Source organism: Boleophthalmus pectinirostris, unplaced genomic scaffold (assembly GCF_026225935.1).
Source record: "Boleophthalmus pectinirostris isolate CB_2022bp ecotype Guang Dong unplaced genomic scaffold, ASM2622593v1 HiC_scaffold_1, whole genome shotgun sequence".
In the NCBI taxonomy this organism is placed as follows: Eukaryota; Metazoa; Chordata; class Actinopteri; order Gobiiformes; family Gobiidae; genus Boleophthalmus; species Boleophthalmus pectinirostris.
The window spans coordinates 32,158,334-32,175,958 of record NW_026570970.1 but is presented as its reverse complement, the minus strand read 5'-3'; the positions used below and the strand labels follow the sequence as shown (position 1 = coordinate 32,175,958).

The following is a 17,625-nucleotide window of genomic DNA, read 5'->3' as shown; positions in this document are numbered from 1 at the left end:
TCTATGAAGACAAGCAGGTCACCCCACTATTACAATTACAGGTTAGATCTGATTTATTGTCAGTAAAAGTAGTGCTTCTATGTCAAATTATGAGTTAGGGCTGAATGACTTGCAATTTTTCTGACAACCTTTGTGACTGCGATTGCTGTTTTTATGCAGAATAAGAAATTTGAGGAGTAAATTATTGTACTCTGCAATTTGCTAATTCCATTCATTCAAATATTCAATTGAGTTTCAATTGCACTGAATTTTGCAGCCCTACTATGACTTTTATGTAACTACACCCATGTTGGTTGCAGATTGGTAGCAAAAAGACACATTTCCAGAGTTCATTAAGAACAAAGAATCTTGGGAGATTGTTTTGTTGCTTGTTACACGAGATGTTGCACTCTGTTCAAAAGCCAGATTAAAAAACAAATGAATGGCCTAATTTATTTTGCTTGTTGTGGTGAATTTTGATGTTGCTTTGTTGGGTTTTTGGCTGGGCTCTGTGTGAGGGAGGGGCAGGTGTCAGCTGGACAGGTCACACAGATAGAAAAGACAAATTCAAGTTCCATGATTTTTTTCAGCTTTTACAACAATTTATTCAACTTTCAGACCTACATTATTTGCTATTTTCATCAAGTCTAGTGTTTAGTGTACACTCTACCTTGCATGTCCTAAGATGTTACGCATCGAGGAGTGTGACAGTGATTATTGACCAAATTGTTCACTTTTTTACAGAGATGAATGCAGCTTACAAAACTTTTGGGAATGTTCCAGATTGAAGTGACAACACGTTAACTGTGGGAGAGAGTGGTGAAAGCAAAACGTTAAGCACAGACTTTGGAAATCTAGTGGGGCTTCAATCAAACCCCAAATGACAACCTGTGTGTAATTAAATGATCTCTAAAAAGTGACCACCCTTTTTGTTTCCTCATGTTTCAGATTCAAATTTGAAGTTTGGAGGAGCTGATTCCACCAGCACTGCTAGTCGTTGAGTCTTGTTATAGATTCCCTATTTTTGTTCTAGAGTGGGGGATGGTCCATGTTGTTGGCTTGGTGTTAGAGCAGCATGGTGGTACACACAAGGCAAAAAGTTTGAAAAGGGCCAATCAAGAAATTGAAATATGGGAATTTTAGCTTTTGTGAGATGAATTAGAAATGTAAAAAAAAAATGGCTGAAACTTCAGTAGATGGACGTCCATTCATACCTGATTGATACAACTAGCCCTGCCTCTGGGAGAGTTTGAAATCTGCTGAAATCCTAGACACTGAGATGATACAAGAAAGACAGTGGCTCTTTCTGTAAGAGACATGCGCAGTAGAGTGTGAAGTGACGTAGTGTGATTACCCGTCTATAAGGAGCTGTTGCAGGATTGTCGAAATAAAGGGTGGCAGACGTGGTTGTACGCTGTTGATGTGGGATGCAGGGGATTCTCAGCACCATCGCTTTGGAAACTGCTGACAGAAATTGGACTAAGAGGAGAAGGAAGGAGAAAGAAAATGCAAAGACTCCGTGAGCAGAGAGAGCCTCCTGTTGGGTTTGGAACAGGAGGGAGGAGATGAGTTGGCAGCCAGGAGAAAGTGAGTAGTGACTGGCAAATACTGCTGACCCACCAGCAGGACAGTTTTTATGGTTAAGGGTCAAAACAGTTATCGCAAGAAGAACTGAAGAAGAAGCATCCTTGAATGTATGTTATCACTATAACTTATCTATCTCAATGGAGAATGTTCTGAAGTAAAGTTTTAACTTTCTTTAATTTCCAGGAATCATGCAGCTGACTTTTCACCTCCATAAATTTAGAAACGTGACTGGCTGGCTGTGAGGAGGCGGTGACTATAAATATTGACACATTCTCAGTAGTCAGTAGAGCTCCAGCCCTTCTTTGTGAGCCCAGCACAGAGCACCATGGCTTCTCCTTTCAAGTCCCTCGTTCATGATGATGAATGTTATGACAAGTCCTACGCTGTGTATAGGATGCATACAGATGCACAACAGTACAGAGAAGACTTCATTCGCAAGATTCTACCTGACCATCTGGCCAGGTAATGTGCTAATTATTTATATATTTTAGTCCCACTGAAAGGTGAATTGTTAAAATAAATGTTTTTGTTTTAAAGTAGTTTTGTCACTCATAGAAATGATCTGGAGTCAACATTTGCTTATTTATTTTCATAAGGGAAATTGGGTATAATTACACTTAAAAGAAGAAAAAACATATTTTAATCTTATGTTAAGTAATTTTTTTTGTTTACGGGGTGGATGTTCTATTCTAGTTCTTTATTGCTCAAAAAGAAAGTGGGTACTAGTCATACCTGAGTATTTTAAATTTAATACGATGTCTTCGTTTGGTGGAGTCAGGATTGCTTAACAATTGAATTTATAATTTAATCCAATTATTTGTTAATAGGATTTGCACTGTGCAAAGATTCCTTTTTGTTTAAATAGTCATTTGAATAAGTATTAGTTATATGTTTAGGTGTGTGCTATGAAACAAGATCATATCAAAATTAATAAATAAATGCTAATTATTATCAATAAGAAAATTGCTGAAAGTCTGCAAAAAATGTTGACAGTAAGACAAACCCCAAAAATGACTCAGACCAGCATCTTGAAGAAAAGTAAATTGTACTCTGTAACTGTATTGTGTCTCTTAGCATTGGGGATGGGAAATCGATAAAGATCATTGGACTTGGGACTGGAGAAGGTAAGAGTTTATCACATGAGTGCGTTACACTATAACTGTAGATGTTGAATAATCATTAAATAGTGATGTCAGAATAAGTGCCTGGTTTTGAGCTCTTTTAAATGCAGGAGAACAAAGCCATGAAAACCTAGAGTCCTGGGAACATAAAATGATGTTGTTTTATGATGTAGGTGATTATGACATAGAGATGCTCTCCCAGATGCATCTGAAGCACCCAGGGGTGCTGCTGGATAACGAGGTGGTGGAGCCAAGTGCACTTCTGATTCACAAATATAAAGGTACAGAAGAAATATATAATCTGTGTCACTGTGTTCAAAGGTGTCTACAGTACAATGTTATGCCACTGATTAAAAACATGAAAAACAGAATGAGTTCATTTTAAATGGTTTAAATGGTTTTCAGTTGTCCAAAATTATTTCTAACTTATTCCAAGCATCCTAATTATTCCTGCAGTGGCGCCTACAGGAGAACACCTGTATGCACTGTGTGTACCTTGAATGTGCTAAGACGTTACGCACAGAGGAGCGCCACAGTGATTACTGACCAAAGTGTTCACTTTTTTTGTTTTTTTTTTTACAGAGGACCGGGCTGTAAAACTGTAAAACCTGTTGTTTTTGGCATTGGGCTATTGTGGAGGGTCTGTCACCCACTTTGCTGTGCATACCTTCCCACAAAATCCTGCAGGCAGCCCTGATTCCCCGGGATGAGTTTATAAGCACCTTTTAAACATTTCAGAGACAAGAGTGGAGTTACTGTGATGGTAAAGTTAGCAACAATTAGCATGCTAACAGTGCTAACATGTAATTAGATGCAGTCAGCATATTTTTATGATTATTAGACTTAGACTTATTCTGACCTCAAAACCTGCTCTTACAATATATCTGTACTGATGTAAGGCAAATTTTGTTCAAACACATGAGAAACACTTAGTACAGGGTCTTTAAAGTGGAACTAAGCACTGAATCAACTTGAGAACTGTGCATATGGTGTTCTTATCTACTGCTCGTAGCCCTTTTTGGGTCGCAATTTTAGAGCAAACTACATTGTAGGTGTGACCACAGCAAGTTCAAGTGCTTTGTGACATCACACTGGACTGCCCTGAATACAACCTGCAGGGGCAGAGTTTAAAGTGTGGATACCTGTTAGACCAATCACACTGTTCCTTATACCACCCTGACCTTGTCCTTACTCCCCCTTCACTCTCCCCTACAAGGTTAATAATAGGTACTGCCCAGTTTATCAGCTTGAAATGTGGCCATGAGAAGAGTTGAGGTGTTAAGTTCCACTTTAAACATCACAAATCGAATCTAAATATTTGTATTCTTCTAATTTCTGTGTGTGTGGTGCAGAGAGGGCGGCTCAGATGTTCCACTTGGACCCAGTCAACTTCACCTGGCACCAGATGACGGCCTCCGAGTTTGAGGAGCAGTGGAGACAGAGAAATATCACCAAGAAGGTCGACTTCATCCACATGCTCCATGTATGTACGCTCTCTTCAAATGATACTTTACAATGGTCATCAACATATAAATTGTGGGAAAGGTACACTTTCTTAACCTTGCACAGCAAGACAGATTCACACGATATTTGTGAGTTCACAAACTCACAAGAATCCATCTTAGCATACCAGCAAAGCCTGATCTCGTCATATTTCAGAAGCTAAGAAATGTCGGACCTGCTTAGTACTTGGATGGGAGACCACTGGGAAAATCAGGTGCCACAGTGGGCCGCCTGTGGCAAAAAGTGTCACTGTGTCCTTAAGGAAGACTCTTTATCCACATTGCATGGTAAGAAAGTGGTGTGTGTGTCCACAGACGAGAGCCATAGTACTGGAAAGACGCCTCGCCATGAGTGTGTCTTTACTTTGGGAATGACTGTTGGCAGTAGGGAAAAAAAAAAATTCTAAATCAAAAATATCAATAGAAAAGTGCATGGAAGTATTACATTATACGTATTACATCAGCCCTTGTATTTGTGTATCTGAATCCACAGATGCTGTACTATGTTGAGGATCTTGGAGCTACCGTCAGATTCTATCAGAGTCTCCTGAAGAAGAACGGCAAAATGCTGATAATTTTATTGTCAGGTAAGAGGAATGCAGAATACAAGCATGTCAAAATCTCTCTACACAGGGGTGGGTGAGATTGACACAGGGATGAGTTCATAAAATGAGATTCACTAGCTAGGACCACACCAACAATGATATAGTGTGAAGAAGTTTATTGATAATGTACAAAGCGGGGCAGAGATGGCTGGGTTGAGACTCTCGGTGGGAGCTCCGTCTCAATCTTCAATTGGCCCAGCCGGAACAGGACCTCCTGTAGAGGTCTTATGACTGAAAGACAAAATAGGGGATGGGAGGGTGGGGTCAAGTTAGCCGAGACAAACTGGGATGATGGGAAAGGCTGCTACATATCGGCTTCTGGGAAATTAGAGGCGTGGTCGAGGTGAGTTGTGGTTCACTGGTGAGAGGAGAGGGCGGTTGAGGCGTGGTCCTGCTCCTGAATCTCAGTTAATCATATTAACTACATTTAGGAGCGTCCTACGCGTTGTGTTCCAAATAGGAAGTGAGCATGGGCGCTTTTCAGGTCCATCATCTCCAACTGTAGACCACATACAGATCAGGTCAGGTGCTCTGCTCAGTTCTGATGGCGATCCTACGTCACGCCATTGGGTGTGTCTTATAGATCGGAGTAACACCCAAACCGACCTCAGCCCATTATCATGGAAACGCTCCCTGGGTGGAGGTGGCCCCTTCCTAACTGCTCCCCGCCAAGGACTGCGTGAAATTAACTGTTTGTTTTTCCCGTATCCATTGAGACTGGCTAGCTAAGGAGTTAGCTATGGACATTTGAGATACTACAGCAGGGGTATTCAACTAAAATTTGAGCAGGTCTTGTTAGAGAAAATCTCCTCAAGCAGAGGACCAGGACATCATAATGTCTAACTTGCATTATGATTGTGATACAAAAGTAGCCTGGTTTTATCATTGTCTAAATGTATGAGCAACAGACTGTCAAATCAACAAAAATACAAGTTAAAACATTTCAACGAAATGTATTGTTAACACTGAAACACACAGTAGGCCTACATTAGATACAGGGCTGCAGTTTAAAATAAATTAGATAAAATAAATAAAATGGCTAAATTGTGCATCTTAAAACAAAGTGCTTAACCTCAGTAAAAAAAAAAAAGAAATAGCAGCATCTTGAGTTTCCCTTTTTCTTTACCTTTGACATTTCGACTTAACAGTCTCAATACATTTTTCAACAAATATCTCAAACCCTCTTTCCTCTGTGTCTGCATTCAGAGTTGTGATCACCTTGAATGCACAGATTTGATTGGCTCAGTAGCGTCATGATTAGTTTGTATGTTCCTTGGTCCATTAATACAGTGGTGTAAAGTTTAGACTCTAAACTGAATAGGCCTTATTCAATTGATTCAACTTATAAAATGAACTGCATTTAGCCTAGTGTTCAGACTGGGCTCAGATGAGCTGGAGCGGGGAGTGATGTTAGGTGCCTCAGCCTGAGAAGCACTTTCCCAGGGAAGAAACAAATGTGCGGAGGACAGACTGTTCAGAACAACATATAACGAACCAAACTGGATTTTTGCTTCTGTCCGGATGCATTGCACCACCTCAGAACCAGCCGCAGTCCTTGAGGACGAAGAACTGGAGCAACCCGCCGGATCTGTAGCCCACAGAGCATTCTCACTTTCCCCACATGGAACCAGCGCGCAGAGGACAGCACAGAACTGCTCAGACCCAGTTTATTGCACACTGGTCTTGCTCGCCCCCGTCTCGAAACCAGCACATGGAGGACAAATCCTCCAGACCTATCTGACCAATGCGCTCAGAGGACGGCACAAGACCAAGGACCGGACCCCCAGCCTCGTCCTGAGGGGTTGAACGCTACATCAGATGCTCCTGTGTCTTTAGCGCTGTCGGCTGTTGCTGTTACCTGAACTCAGTGCTTCTGCTCTGGGCTGATGTGCGGTAAGTTCCGTACAAAGTTCTACATGCTGCTGTTTTATGAGCTCATGATGATGACTTGAGATGAGGACGGCATTAATGGGGAGCATAGATATCTTTCGTAATAGGAGATACCGCTGTTTACCCGGAACATCGGGCTGACCCTGTCCGGGTCCGTATGGGTCCAGACTCGGACCACAGCCCGCCAGTTAGTGACCCTTGTGCCACAGGCTTTTACGCCATAAGTGGAAATGTAGCAGATGTTCCAGAGAAATATTTTGAGGGAATGAACCATTTCATCACTGACCTAATAATAAAATAAACATCAAAGTGAGGCCTTTCCTGTTGTGTTCACCTCATTCCCCTTGAACACTGTGATGCTGCAGGACACAGAGGAGGGACAGTTTTGGCTCTTCCTCTCCTCAAATTGTCCTGACACAGATCTGCTGACCCTCCTTGAACAGTCATCCTGTTAAACTGACCTGAGACCTTTGACTAAGACACACTGTAAATGTTGTTGCAGCAAAACTTAAACTTATCTCAGGATCAATAAAGTATCTCTCTCTCTCTGTCTTTCTCTGTATCTGTATCTGTCTCTTTCGTTTCCATTGGTTGACTGTGGAGCAGGTTGGTTTGGGCTGCAAGTGTTTCCACTGTACTAAACAGGATTAGATTCTAATCATGTTGAAAATGAAGATGTCATTTATTATAATTTAGTTTAGTGTTCGAGGGCCCATATTACACTGCTTTCTGATCTGTGTTATAATGTTGTTACCTCATGAAAAAGACACCTGGAGTTGTGTTTCGTTTCATTCACAGATGTTTAACACATAAATTCTTCGTGATTGTGATTGTGATTTTTTGTGTTATTTTTTGTTACAGCTGAGTCTGGCTGGGTGAAGATGTGGAGAACCTTCTACACTCAGCTGAGCCCCCCAGGGACTCGTACTTGGTTTCCACAACGGAACACAGCAGAAATAAAGCAGCTGCTAGATGAAGCTGGAGTCCCGTACCAGAGTTATAAGGTGCCGTCTATGCTGGACATCACCGACTGTTTCACTGAAGGACATGAGACTGGAGAGCTGATTCTAAACTTCATCACAGAGACAGTGAACTTTAGAAAGACAGCCCCACATGAGCTCAGAGAGGGGGTACTGAGGATGCTGCGAGACCCTCAGTGCAGTATGGAGAAAAATGGAAGAATTCTGTTTAATAAATGGGAGGAGTTCATTATCGTGGAAGCAACCGATTAATGTGATTTTATGGTGCCTTTAGACTTATCGTGGTTTGGTGCTTGTTTGTAGGCCTGTTATTGAAATAATATTGGTGATGAAACTATAGAGGATGATATTAAATGCCATTATACCACTGACAGGACCCTGAAGCAGGATTTCCCCACAAAATTAGCTGAAATAAATAAATGGAACAATTAATAGAAGTTATCAGATTAAACCTCTGCAACTCAAATATTCAGCGAAGTCCAAAAAATATGCAAACATTTCCCACTTGTACAAAGAAAACTTTACTGACTGTATCAACTGACAAAAATAATTGTTCCATCTGTCATGTACTGAATCATAAGTCGATATGGTATTTATCATTACAGACCTACTGCCCAGTTTAGGGATATTTTTATCATTAGTTTAATTGAAAATTGTGATTATTGAGGTCACAATATAACTGTAAGAACTAAAAATAATAACAACAACGATGTTGTATTTTGCATGTTGTTGCCATGGCGATGCCCCACAGGGCCCACATTATTGTAAAGTGGTACTGAAATGTCCCATTAATTAAATAAAAAAAGAAGGAAGAAGGGAAAACTTGACACAGTGACTCTTCATATAATCTCGGCTAAAAAAGTCATGGGGACCCATGTTGTATTTTACAGAGTATTGCCATAGCACCGAAGCACAGCACTTCAAATGTGTGTTGACTGTGTGTTCAGTGGTACACCCGACACAGGTACACCCTGAAGCCACAATAACACATGCGTTCAGTGCAAGATAAGAATTCTGTAATAAGAGTTAACCTGACCCTCTAACACTAACCTCATCATTGTACAAAGCACAGACTGTTTTCAACACAATGCTTCGACCAAAAACAACAACAGAACAGCAAACACAAACTGTTTTGATGCAGTGTTTTGGCTTTCAGTATGACATGATTAAGACTTGGCTCGGCTACAGTCAGGAGCGATTCCCAAATGGAGGGTTGGGCCCAAAAGTGGGTCACGACAAGGTGCCTGGGAATTACTATTTCAATGTTTGGAAAATAGGAACAACGAAACATGGAATACAAATAACACAATTTAAACTAGGTCAAGCTCATGATGAGGGATATTCAGTCAATTAAAAGTATTATAAACTGGATTGTGCAGAGTACGGAAAGCAGATTAAAATAGTTTTAATTTCTCTCACATTTAAGTGAGAAAATCATGATTATGAACTGAATAACTAACTTTAAAGATTGGCCGTTTAAGAATAATTCTAAAATCCAATATAAAAATCTTCATTTTATCTTTCGTTAAAAGCTGCAGTGACAGAGTAAGACGCAGTGTAATCTACTTTGTAAAATCAGGTTATGATTCAGCACTTGCACTAACAAAGCCTCATTTGCACAAAAGCCATGTTATTGCAGATTCTTTTACCAGTGCAGTGGGTGATAACAGAGCAGAGCCCAGGGTCCCATCTCCAGATCCTGTTCTACAGGCTCCTGCTCACAGGATTACACTACAATATACAAAACCAAAATATCACCTCTGATCATATGGATTTAGTCTCTAAACAAACTCCAAAGCAAATATGTAAACTGCAAAAAGCAATATCTAGCTACATTAAAATTACTTAAATTAAGAAAATTGTACTTTATTTGAGTCGCAACTTGACAAGTAAAATTATCTACCAATGATATATATACTTTTTAATTCGGGCAGCAGTAAATTTTAAGATAAGATCAGCTACAGAACATCACTAAACTGAGACCAATTTTATTAACTGATGAACTTGAAATAACTGCTCACGCTTTTATTTCATCTCGTTTAGATTTTTGTAATTCTCGTTTACTTGTTTTAATGCTTTTACACTTAAGCAGCTGCAACTTGTACAAAACCAGGCTGCAAGGTTTGTAACAGGCGAATTCACATTACACCAATTTTATCTTCACTCGGGGGACGTCTTTCAGGCTGTGGCCCCCAAATTATGGAATGACCTGCCCCTAGCCCTCCATGAGGCAGAGTCTGTAGACTGTTTCAAAAAGCAGTTCAATACACTGCTTTTTAAACAGGCTTTTATTTGACTGTGTAATTCCTCTCTTTCTGTATATGTTGCACTGTAAAGCACTTTGTGATTATTTATCTGTGAAAAGTGCTAAATAAATATCGGCTTACTTACTCACTTAAGAGCATAGAGTTGTGTTTTTCTTATCTTAAGTGTAGCAAGATGTATGTTCATATTTTAACTACAAAAGGCAGATAAATAGATAAATTTACTTGTCAAGTGAAATTGACTCAAATCATCATAAAACTTTCTTAACTGAAGTGATTGTTACTTGGCTAGATCTGAGTTTCTGTGGTATACTCTGTGGCTGTGGTGTCTGTGTGAACAGCCTATTGCACTGTCCATGTAGGCCTGTCACGATAAATACTAGATTGACTTATCGTTCAATATATGTCAGATGGAACTATATTTGGTGGTCAGTATTTATTAGGGGTGTGCAAAAATATCAATATATCGTATTGTTTTATGTAATGATACAGTACTGATATCAGGGAGTGCTGTATCGATACATATCACCAAGAGTATGTTTTGGTATATTTTACTAAATTATTTGTTACCCCGCTACAGTTTTGTTGCTTGTTTAGAGGAAAAAACTCATTTATGCAACACATTTGACATTTTCACTGTTTTGATGATTAAAATGTTTGTGTTTCTCACTTTGCACAAAAAGTGGTTTAACAAAGACTTTAAGTATCACAGCCATGATTTAGCCTTTATTTCTTATAGAACCGTATTGAATCGATTGTATTGAATCGAAAGTGCACTGTATTGAGATATGTATTGTATCGTGGCCTATGTATCAAAGTATATATTGTATCAGCAACTTCTTAATGATACCCAGCCGTAGTATTTATAGTGGGGACTTTTTCTTTATACTAGTGAGAAATGTTTGGTTATTATTTTCTGCAATTTGGTTTGAGCTGTAGAAGATTGAAGTATGAACTAAAATTAAACAAACAAATTACTTAAAATGCCCATATTATGCTCATTTCTGATCTATGGTATAATGTTTACTCATCAAAAACATACCTGGAGTTGTGTTTTATTTCATTCACACATGTTTAACACACATCTCCTGCATATTTAGGCTGAGTTCCACCTTGTAAACTCATTCTTCACTGTGTTTTTAAATTCCACACACCTTCACGAGAATCATTTGGATAATTTCAGCCCTGGAATTGACGATCTCTACTGAACTAAAAGTAAAGATGTCGACATGATAATAATGTGGGATTACTCAACCATGTGTGAATGAAAGAAAACACAACTGCAGGTATGTTTCTGAGGAGGTAACAACATTCTAAAACGGCTTAAAGCTCACAAGAGTCAATTTTGCGTCATATAGGATCTTTCAATTCACACTTGGACACAAACAGATATGTCTTGATACAAAGGAAGTCAGTATTCATCCAATCATGCCTTTGTAACCTCTGCTTAAATCACAGTCAAACCCACTGACCCCTCCCTGTTGTCTCCACTGCAGTGTGAGTGTTTCAGATCTTCTCTTAAACATGCAGATCTGATGCGTTTTCGCTGCTTTCATTCCCCAAATAGACCTTGGTTTGAGGATATTTTTAGCATTGCACTATTTTTTATGCGTCCTTGATGTTGCAAAGGTTTTAACTGGCTGGTACCATTCTGTCTTTGCTGCTCTCCGGTTTTTTCATTTCTGCAGACGCCAGGTTCAACATTTGATGAGTTCTTTTTTTACAGATTTGTCTCACTTTGCGTTATATTTGTACGGATGATTCAGAGGAACAGCGTGCGCTTTTCGCAGATCCTCTCGTGTTACTGTTTTAATTAGCTTGCAGTCTGTAGCGGAGAATCTAGTTTTAGCTTTACCCCTTTTAGATTAGAGAGGGCAGGTTATTATGGTGTTGTTTATGTGTAAAACAAAGTGAGATGATGCAAGAAATACAGATGAGAGAGACAAACAATAAAAAACACAGAAATTAAGATATTAGACATGTTCTTAGGAGGCATCTTCATATTTTTGAGTAAGTTTATGGTTAACAGTTGACCTGGGGCTTAGTGGTAAAGCTGTAAATATTGGTGGACTAAAAATATACTCTGCCGATCAATCCGTGGACTGCGTATTAAGGGGCACATATCACGCTATTTACATATTTGGATGATTTGGATGAGTTAATCTGTGTATCATTCGTTCATTTATTTTTCAAAATAAAATCAAAAATAAGAAAATGAAAAAACAACCTTTTTCTTCAGTATTTGTCTCCAAAACTGAAATGAAAAAAACAACAACAAAATAACGGATAACGGTTCGTTTTCGGTTTTTGATTTTGTGTTTAAATGAATAATGGAAAAAACAAATAACGTCCGTTTCTCGTTTCCGCGACTTAAACTGCGCTTGTCTAACATTTTAGGTGATTATGTTAACAAAATAACACTATTGCCAAAAAATATGTATTTATATGAAAAGTGTATATGCATAGCTTGCACTTACGCACTTACCTTATGTATTGATGACAGGACAGGATCGCAGTTTCTGTATCTGTTCTGCATCTGACAGATGTGGAGTTATTAAGCTTTCAGAAATATTCGTGGGCATAGACTAGAAATCAGTGCATATTTGGCTGTAGTTGAGCATATAATAAATAAAGTGAGTATTTTATCAATCATAATATGAATTGAAAAGTTATGGCATCAAGAACAACAATCACGAAATGAAAATTTCCGATTATGCTTATTAAATACGAATTTACAGAAGCGACTGAAAATATGTCATCACTTCACAGGTATTATTTATTGAGAAGAAGAAACATCGATCAAGACGTTGGTCTTTTGCGCCGCATACAGATTGAACCAGGATTGATTCAGGACTTAACCAGGATTGATCCCAAGACTAGACCAGGAAGACTGAACCAGGACTGAACCAGGACTAAAACAGGACTAAAGCAGGACTAAACCAGGACTGATCCCAAGACTGAACCAGTAGGACTAGGACTGAACTAGTACTAAAACTGGACTAAAACAGGACTAAATCAGGACTAAACCAGAACAGAACCAGAACTGAACCAGGAGTGTCGGGACAGGCCCGGAGGTGCGCCCGCGTAGACCATTCTGGTTCAGTCCTGGTTCAGTTCTGGTTTAGACTTGGTTTAGTCCCGTTTTAGTACTGGTTCACTCCTGGGATCAGTCCTGGTTCACTCCTGGGATCAGTCCTGGTTTAGTCCTGGTTCAGTCCTGGTTCAGTCTCTATGTGGCACAAAAGTCCGGCTTCACAGTTTAACTTGCAGAAACTTTCACAGCTGTTATCAACTTTTTTTTCCATTATTCATTTAAACACAATATCAAAAACTGAAAAAAACTAATGGTTATCTGTTTTTCATTTTGATTTTGGAGACAAATAATGAAAAAAATCTTTTTTTTTTTCATTTTCTTATTTTGGTGGATGAATGATATACGGATTTGTTTTGTTTCTTTCACACATGTTTAATACACAAATTCTGCAGGTTTTCTTCCCTCAAATGGAAAAAAGCTCAAAATGCTCTGTTCCTTCTTGTGATGTCAGGAAGTGCTCCACTGTGTTTTTAAATTTCATACACATGCCAAACACCTTCACTAGAATCATTTGGATAACTTCTGCCCTGGAATTGCCGATCTCTACTGAACTAAAGATAAAATTTAGCTTTTTAACTTGAAAATTACCACTACATGACAGACTAATAATGCATGATTACTCAAACGAGTGAATGAAACAAAACGCAACTCCATATATGTTTTTGTTGAGAAAACAACATTATAACATAGATCAGAAAAAAGCATAATATGGGTCCTTTCATGTAAAGACTAGCGCTATCACCTCACACAAAAAAGGCTCCTTATTCTCCCATTAACCCAAAACAAACACAAAAGGTAAAATCCTAAAAAGGGTCGTCCTGGGTCAAACTCCGATAGTGCATTTCTACCTTCAAGGCACTCCCAGCACTTTACATCAAAGAACCACTCACCCATTAACCCACACATTAAATTCATACAGCAGTCTGCGCACAGGCTCGGGTCGAGGCGGGTTAAGTGTCTTGCCCAAGGACACAACAACAACAGTATTCATCTGCGTTCGCTAGGATCAAGCCACCAGAGGATCTACCGACGATGTTTACGCCTCCGGATCAGAGGATGAACACTACTACTACTGACTGAGCTATGGCCACTCTCGAGATGTTTTCCCCCGGGCGCCTCTCCACAGAACGCACCTGTAATTTGGCCTAGATAGTGAAGTTCAATGCCATATACTAGAAACATCTTTGTGAAAATCTATCAGAAAAGAACGATTAGGGGAAAATGTCCAATGCAACTTTTCTGACAAGCATTGTGATCATGATTAGATTTGCGATTTATGTTTTAATAATAGGTCAGAGATAATAATAGTTTACATTTTTACATCTATTGAAAAAGACTGAAATATGACAAAATATTACAAAAATCACATTTCAAAACACTGATCAGTGGTGGAACGTAACAAAGTCAAAGTCGTAAAGTACTGTCCTTAAGTATACATTTTACGTATCTGTACTTTACTTAAGTACATTTTAAAGTGAATTTTACTTTTACTTCACTACATTCGAGAGCAGGTATATGTACTTTACTACCCTGATTCATCAGTCTGACCTCACAGAATTAGAATTCGTTCACTCGATGGTAGGCGGGTACTTTTTTTATTTAACCACTCGCGGCTGTTTGGTCGTGACGTATGAAATGTGCCAAATCCCATAGGAAGAAGGGCAATAACGTCTGTCCCCTTGATAAAATTCACCAAACATTCTCTTTGTTCTGGCTTTAAATCCTCAATCTCGGGAATTTTGGCCAACACAGAATGTCTGGCTTCATCTACATCCATCTCGAGCACTTTGTTTACTGTTGTGTTGTACCACAAAAGGCGTCGTGGCTTCACAGCTCTTCGCTGTGTTCTACAACTTCCGAGATTCTTGCAAACCGTCTAGTGTATTCTGACTCCTGATCTAGTCGCTGGAGAGAAATGAAATCGAGCGGAGGCACTAAGTGGCACCAGCCTGGCTAGTACTTTACTTGAACAGGGCTGAAAAGTAAATGTATTTTGATTATTGTTTGAGACCCACTGAAAATGCTGAGGGGTTTATTTTTAACACAACTGTATTTTGAGCAAAAAAGAAATATAGAAATAAAAACAGCTAGGAACAAAACAGTCGATTCATTTGTTTTGGGGTTAGGAGCTTTGAATAGATTTTCTGTTCTATGATCAAACTCATCACAGATACAAACTAACTGCTAAAGTGTTTCATTCATCTATTTTTATTCATTGCTATTCATGATTTTTAACAATATTGTACATCTACAATCGTTTTTTTGGGATAATTCTACTTTAGAGTTATTGTGTCAATGGCATAAATTAGTTTTAATATCATTAATCATCTCCGTTTTCTGTACTTTCAGTAATATATCACACTTCAAAAAGTGATTGTCATTGACAGGCCTGGATGCAGTCCTTGGCTCCTATCTTGTCTTAAGGCCACTGCTGTCCCCTTTATCATACTGTACAATGAGCTCCTCTATGGCCCTGATCATCTCCTGTCTGCTCCAGTGCTTCCACTCACTCCCCACCGCTCTGTATACCCTACAGTTTATAGGTCAACGGGCGGCCATGTTGGATATTCCCTTTACGCGTCTCCTCTGCTTTCATAAGGAGATTGATGCGCTGGTACAATGCCGGGTCAAGTTCAAGAGGTTGGGTTGGCTGTTGGTGCACATCGCTGGGGCCACTTAGTTAAAAAATAAATTAAGAAGAAATACTGTATATGAAAAATAATAATAAATGAAAACAAAAAATATAAACTACTGAGTGATTTATTATTTTCAGCTTTGAAATGATACGTAATGAAAACAAAAATAGTAAAAAACAAACAAAAAACTTTTCCTCGCATTCAATCAACACACACAAAACTACACAAAAACACTGGGCAAACAAACATTAACTGTCAGTCAAGTCCAGTCATGTCAAAAAATAAAAAATAAAAAATAAAATAATACATTTTATTAGAACGTGTTGTACCTGATTTTTACCGTCCAAAAAACGTTACTCACCATGATGACTTTATAGTGCTTTTCACAACTCTCAGTGACAAACAACTAGCATACTAACATACTCTTCCTGATTATCTGACAATAAAACACTGACAAATTTTGCTCACACTAATATTACACAGCATGAAAACAATAAACACAACAACTTTATGACTAAGATTAAGACACAAAAGTAAACAGCCATAGTCTTTGTTTGACCTAGTATTTATCATCGTGCTCATGAGACGCCATTTGCTCCTGTAGCACCTCTCCTTATTACCACTGCCTCTTTCACCTCTAACCTTGACCTGAGACTTTATTGATCGTGAGGAGCTTCAATAAGTCGGTATACAGGGTCTCTTAGCAATATCATTGTTACTGCGAATTACATGGACACAAGCAGGTGTTACTCTATATTACGCAAAATTGACTCTTGTGAGCTTTAAATCATCTTAGAACGTTGTTACCTCATCAAAACCACACCTGGAGTTTTGTTTCATTCACACATGTTTGAGTAATCCTTTATTATTAACCTGTTTACATATTTAAAGCTCAAAATGCTCCAGTCCACCTTGTGTTGTCATGAAGCGGTAGATTGAGTTTTACAGATTGGCAATTCCAGGGTTTAAATTAACCAAATGATTCTAGTGAAGGTGTATGGAGTTTAAAAACACATGTCCTGTATTACCACATGAAATCACAAGGTGGAACAGAGAGTTTTCAGTTTGAGAGAAGAACTCAGCCTGAGGAAACACCATTATAACATAGATCAGGAAACAGCACAATATGGGCCCTTTAAGTATAACATGTAAAGGCTTGCTATAAGTTCATTAAATGTGATTCTTAGCACCATTTTTAAAAGTAGAAAACAAAAGTGAGCATTTAAGAAACACATGTCTCGTGTTTGCTGTGTCTGGGTGGTTGTTTGTATCCAGGCCTGCTTTAGTGTTTCTGTGGGCTTTGTAATTACCTCGTCGTCCAAGTTTATAGAAGCCACAAGCGCTAATGGAAGTAAGGAATCTGGGCCTATAAAGAAACTGTGGTTAGCTTCAAGCACATTTGTTAAGGCAATGTGTCTGATGAGAAGGGCCAATGATGAGGGAGATTTTCCCTTTTCTCTGTAAAAGTCTGAACTAAATCCAGTTGGTGTAAAGGTGAGAGCTACCATGAGAAAATGTTAATTTGGCTCTACTTAACAGGGTCAGCCCTATGTTCCCTTATTTTTAAGATTTTTCTTATTCTTAAGATTTTTTCTAAATCACGTTATTTTCATACTGCATTTAAAGGGATGATTCAGAGTCATTTCAACCTAGAATCCTTCGCACCATGACTTCTACATTACATCTGTAGTCAGTAGTCTGCTGGATAATAGGTTGGGAGAAATGGGGATAAATTCTGATGCATATTGATGATAAAAGAAATATGTTGGAACACAGGACCTAATTTTGTAAAGACAAAAAGAATCACTTTAGAAATGAGAGAACATAAGGCTGAGGGAACATGGTCACCCACCTGCTTTCAACATTAAATACCTTTAGCCAACATACACTATAAAGGGTAACACCTTATAATGACCTACACTATAATAACATGTTTAATAGCCTTAATAAACAGTGGTGGAGGAAGT

The 17,625-nt window shown here is 38.7% G+C and overlaps 2 protein-coding genes across 2 annotated transcripts in view; one reads left to right on the top strand and one right to left on the bottom strand.

Annotated features, from left to right (window-relative positions):
• The window catches only part of LOC129407978 (nck-associated protein 5-like), a 118,049-nt gene that overhangs the window by 99,212 nt on the left and 1,212 nt on the right, over positions 1 to 17,625 (bottom strand). The gene's annotated exons all lie outside the window — the stretch shown is intronic.
• LOC110160769 (histamine N-methyltransferase-like) lies at positions 1,871 to 10,049 on the top strand. The gene is made up of 6 exons (XM_055153763.1): positions 1,871 to 2,028; positions 2,641 to 2,690; positions 2,861 to 2,968; positions 4,040 to 4,170; positions 4,683 to 4,776; positions 7,546 to 10,049. Exons 1-6 carry the CDS (start codon positions 1,892 to 1,894, stop codon positions 7,914 to 7,916), a joined length of 891 nt encoding a protein of 296 aa, XP_055009738.1. The 5' UTR covers positions 1,871 to 1,891; the 3' UTR covers positions 7,917 to 10,049.